The sequence below is a fragment of the Bison bison genome, unplaced genomic scaffold (assembly GCF_000754665.1).
Source record: "Bison bison bison isolate TAMUID 2011002044 unplaced genomic scaffold, Bison_UMD1.0 scf7180017864146, whole genome shotgun sequence".
NCBI classification, from domain to species: Eukaryota; Metazoa; Chordata; class Mammalia; order Artiodactyla; family Bovidae; genus Bison; species Bison bison.
The window spans coordinates 12,543,773-12,548,558 of record NW_011494718.1 but is presented as its reverse complement, the minus strand read 5'-3'; the positions used below and the strand labels follow the sequence as shown (position 1 = coordinate 12,548,558).

Here is a 4,786-nt window from a genome sequence, read left to right as displayed (position 1 = left end):
CAGATACTCTAGGGCAGGACACTCTAGGAATGTTTGAAACAAAAAGTATGTGTCTTTGTGGGTAGAGTGGGGAGTAAAATTAAAATTGGGATGGTGGCTTGAAATTCTTATTTAAAAAAGATTTGAAAGAGATTTCTCGTTAAAGATATTGTGTTTCTTGGAATAGCTCTTGAATATGTATCTCAACTATATCTAATAGACTATTCAGAAAAATACAGGGATATAAAATGAAACAAATGACCTCTCACATCTCAGAATCCAGGAAAATTTCAATATGTGTGGGTCCTGTGTGCATGCACATATATTTTCCAAAATAAGATCATACTACTTATTCTGTTTTTCAATCTCCTTGTTCCGCATACTCTATTTTTTGATAGCTGTTATAACACTCCAGTGTATACATCTGTTATGACTTTTCAATTCTGTATTGAGTATGTTTTCATATTTTCAAATATAATAAACAATAATGTGATAAACACTTCTGTAGCTAAAATGTTGTACACATTCATTTTTTTAAAAAATAAATTCTACGAAATAAAGTTACCAGAGCAAAGAGTATACATAATTTTAAGGGTTTTGATATGTATGCTACACAATTGCTCTTAGCACAGCTATAACAATTTAAATATCAGGTCATAAATATCAAGAACATAGGAATATTATTAATATTTAAAGAATTCATGAGGATTTATACGAAAAATTAGCATGAATATACAAAAAGCATAAAGACACAAGTTTACATAATAAAAACAAATAACTGAAACATGACCACTGTTAAACACTGTGAAAACCACAGAAAGGCAAAATCAAACAATAAAAGCTTTACCAAGCAAATTGGAAAAAACTTTTTAATGATTGCTTTCCCAACTTGGAAGACATGTATTAAAAAGTGTGCTCCATACTCTCTAGCTGTACACTTAGATTCATTCATCCTTCTGGAAAGGTTCTTCTATCACACAGAAGAAGAAAGTTTAAAATGTAAACTTGAAAAAAAGTTTGAAACTTTCGGTCTGTTGATTCCATTTCTATTTATTTCTGACTCTGAACTTATTCTTGTAAAAGTCTGATGCACAGCAAGATTAGAAGAACAAAAGAAACAGGAAAACAAGTGTAGGGACTGGCAGAGTAAGCCCTGGAGCACGTCCACACTGTACTATTCTAGGACCCTACAATCCTGCTGACCGTGGGACAGACACGGCTGCGTCCAGGCCCGCTAACCACCTACAGCAGAAGACGAACAACTGGTCTAAGCCATACTTCTCGATGTCCCAAGACAAAAATAAGCTGCTTGCAATCTGAGTTCTAGTAACTTACTCTGAGGAAACAATTTAGGAGGGGCAAAGATTTGAGCACACATTAAGGCTCTTTTATTTTTATCATATCACAGGTTGTTTATGATGGCAACTGACTGTAAACAACCTGTATGCCCAATGACAGAAGAAAAGCTAACCACTGAGTATAGGAGATGAGAGACTGTGAATCAAAATCATCAATGCTCTTAATAAATGTTAACTTGAAAAACACAGTTAATACACAGTGAATCCCAAGAGAATGCATACATACATAAATGTGTTTATGTATGAAGTTAAAATGTGAGGAAGCACAAGCTTTTCATGTTCTATACCTGCATGTCAGAGCTAAGGCACTTTAACCAAATAGATGTATCAGTGGGTCCTGTAAGTAGAGATTTGAATAGACAGGGATAAGGAAGAAACATACCAAACCAAATTGACTGTTTACGGGGTCCAAGTTGGCAAAGTGCTGAGAGATGTGAAACAAGAAGTACAAAGGGGGAGTGTTCCCACAACTTAATAGTCACATTTTTTTGAATTAAAAAAAAAGTGAACCTAGCCTCACTTAACAAAGACCAACAATACTCACTAATTCTACAACTGTCACAAGAAGGCATGACACCTTTGGAGAAGATGTACTCACTGCTTCTTGTTTCCCTGGCTATGAATAGCGCCATGAGGTACTCCGGAAACTTGTCATAGTGTTAGTCATTCAGTCGTGTCCGACTCTGTGACTCCATGGACTGTAGCCCACCAGACTCCTCTGTCCATGGAATTCTCCAAGCAGGAATACTAGAGCGGGTAGTCATTCCTTTCTCCAGGGGACCTTTCTGACCCAGAGATCGAACCAATCAAACCGGGGTCTCCTGCATTGCAGGCAGATTCTTTACCGTCTGAGCCACCAGGAAAACTCAGTGAACAATGGCATGACGTATTCCAGAAACTAGCGAACCTAAAGCAATACTGAGTACTAGGCTGTTCTCAAAAAATGGAACTGGTTACATGTCTTCCCTCAGAGAAGAGAAATATAGATAGAAAAATGGCAATTTCCCTATACGTCGGCATCTTGCTTTGCCAAGCTCCATCTCCCTCTCCAGGTCTGCTTACTATGAAAACTTTGCTCTTGCTCTAGAATCTGTGAAGTACTCTCGTAAGGATAAAGGGAACCCCCTGCCCAGTGTGGGGTGGGGTGGGTTCTGGTTCTGGGGAAGAGCGGGGTGAATGCTGCTGCAGTACCTGGAGGAAGTTCTGGCTGGAGATGATGAGAGCCAGCTGGGCGCTCAGGTCTTCTGCTTGAGCTTGGCTCCCTCTGACCCCCTGGACCAGCTGAGGAATGTGATCAGCCACCGCCTGCAGGAAGCAAGAAAGATGAAAACTGAGCACATCCAGGATGGTGAGTTACCAACACAGTGTGCAAGGGCAAATGCCCCAAGTGATAATGTTCTGTAGGTGTGCCTTCCCTCCTCGGGGGATGCCTGGTCCAGACCCTGCATTCACTCAGCAGCTATAGCCAGCAGGGTCCCTGCCAACACTGCATCCCAACACAGCACCTGTGGGAAGGCTCCTCCTGCACACCCCCTACCCTGTGGTCCTCCAGGTCCCAACACACCCAGCACAAGACGATCCTCTATAACTTGGCCTGAAAACAATTTCACCAGTAGCAACTCACACCATCCTGACTCATGAGGATTGAAAACCCTAGAATTAAAGACGCTCTCCAATTTATAGGTAAAGTAGAGATTTATTCAGTCCCATGATCAGAAGAAAGTGAGAGAAATACTCAACTAACAGTATACTTCAGCATGTCGATTTCTGACTTTGTGGTTATACGTTCTGTCCATCAACTTTCATGTCACCATGGTTCCCCTTCCTCTGTTCTCATTTCTTAAATGGGGAAACCCACTGCCCAGCGTGGGGAAGGGAGTACAGCATCCTGTGGTGAGAGCACTTGAAAGAGACCATCTCCACCGTGCCGAGGAGATGATGGCCTTTCACTCAGAGTTCTCCCACACGTCCTCTGTGCCCATGCCCCGTCTGACTAACCAGGCCCTCAGAGCTCATGGCACAGTGGCCAGCACTCTAAGGAAGGGCCCAAGAGCAGCCCACCCTGGTGACATGTTCTTTTCAGGAGTCCATTTAGGCAAAAATCTAAAAAAAAAAAAAAAAAATTCGAGGAGACTGTCCGTGGATCCTCTCCAGCAATCTGGTCCACTTTCCTTTCTGCACAGCATCCTGATAAACAGCAATGCTCTCATCCCCTGACAGGGATACCCACAGGATGAGTATGTTCAGTTTCCTCATAAAATGCAGAGGTGACGGGTTTCATACTATTTACCTGGACGCAAGAGGCATGTGCTCTCTGAGAAGGGAAATGCCATTTTGCTCTGCCTACTGGCGGCTGATGCCAGGCCCCGATAGGAAACCATCTCTCTCCATAGCAGGCACCTGGCTCTCAGAAAAATCCCCTTGACATGCACAGTTCCAAGGTCATGGTCCTCCTGTATTGCTGAGGCTTTTCTACCAGAGAAAACTTGCTCCCTAATGAGGGGCTGGGCTCAGAGACCTGGGATTCAGGACTTAAAGGGTCCCGGGTGGTCTCCCTGCAGAAGTAAAGCCATTTCTAAAGTAGAGGCAACAACACCCCTCATGCATGCAGCACTGCAGAGGGGAGTTGAGAAAGGAGAGAGAGGGGTCATAAATCTAACATGTCCCTACACCCAGGTCCCACGGCGGACTGCAAACGCTTGTGGGAGACTTTAGTGAGAAACGGTGCCAAGATGTGGGCGACAGCTATGCAATGAGAGTGTGCATCTGGCACTGCTCAGGGCTCTCCCGGGAGTCAACCGTGGGCCTTCAGGGAAGGCGGCAGAGGCGTGCTGCACCCTCGGCGGCACTGTGGCTTCAGCATGGAATCAGGGCCTGGTCTCAGAAGATCCATCAGGTAACCAGAGTAAGCCCCGAGCACAGCAGCACTGAGACCAGGCAGGACGGATAAATCCAAGACTGAAGGTACATGCCACTGTTCAAAGGGAGGGAGGCACTTGGGAAATTCGATGCTTCATTACTGCTTCAGAGCCCGAAAATGGCCTCATCATCGATTGTCCTTGATTTGTGCTCACAAAAAGGAGGAAAAGAATCCAGACAAAGGAAAGACAACGCTGGTAAAAACATTGTGCTTCCCTTCCAAGTACAGGCCATCCGCTTAATAGACAAAAGCCAGATGTGCGTATGTGTGTGTACACCTGAAACACGGGAGCCAGAACAAACTGGATTAGGGGCCGGGTGATGGGTCTTAACTGAATTAGCCGGCACCACGTGCTCTAATGCTATCAGGGTGTCCTTCAGCAGACCTGGCTCTCCGGTGGCCAGAGCCTCACCTTGCAGCTCTGCACCAGCTGCTGCTGGGCCGCGGGGTTCTTGTTGGACACGGCTGCGTTCTGGGAGGCGGCGATGGTCTGTGTGGCTGCAGCCGCAGCCTGCTTGGCTGCAACCTG

General features: G+C 44.7%; 1 protein-coding gene across 12 annotated transcripts in view; it reads right to left on the bottom strand.

Annotated features, from left to right (window-relative positions):
• The window catches only part of TLN2 (talin 2), a 499,482-nt gene that overhangs the window by 137,083 nt on the left and 357,613 nt on the right, over nucleotides 1–4,786 (bottom strand). For all 12 annotated transcript variants that reach the window (XM_010840783.1, XM_010840793.1, XM_010840795.1 and 9 more), the window contains 2 exons: nucleotides 4,670–4,783; nucleotides 2,529–2,642 (listed from right to left, as the gene is read on the bottom strand). In XM_010840783.1, the coding sequence (XP_010839085.1) occupies nucleotides 2,529–2,642; nucleotides 4,670–4,783 (228 nt within the window). The remainder of the gene's footprint in view (nucleotides 1–2,528; nucleotides 2,643–4,669; nucleotides 4,784–4,786) is intronic.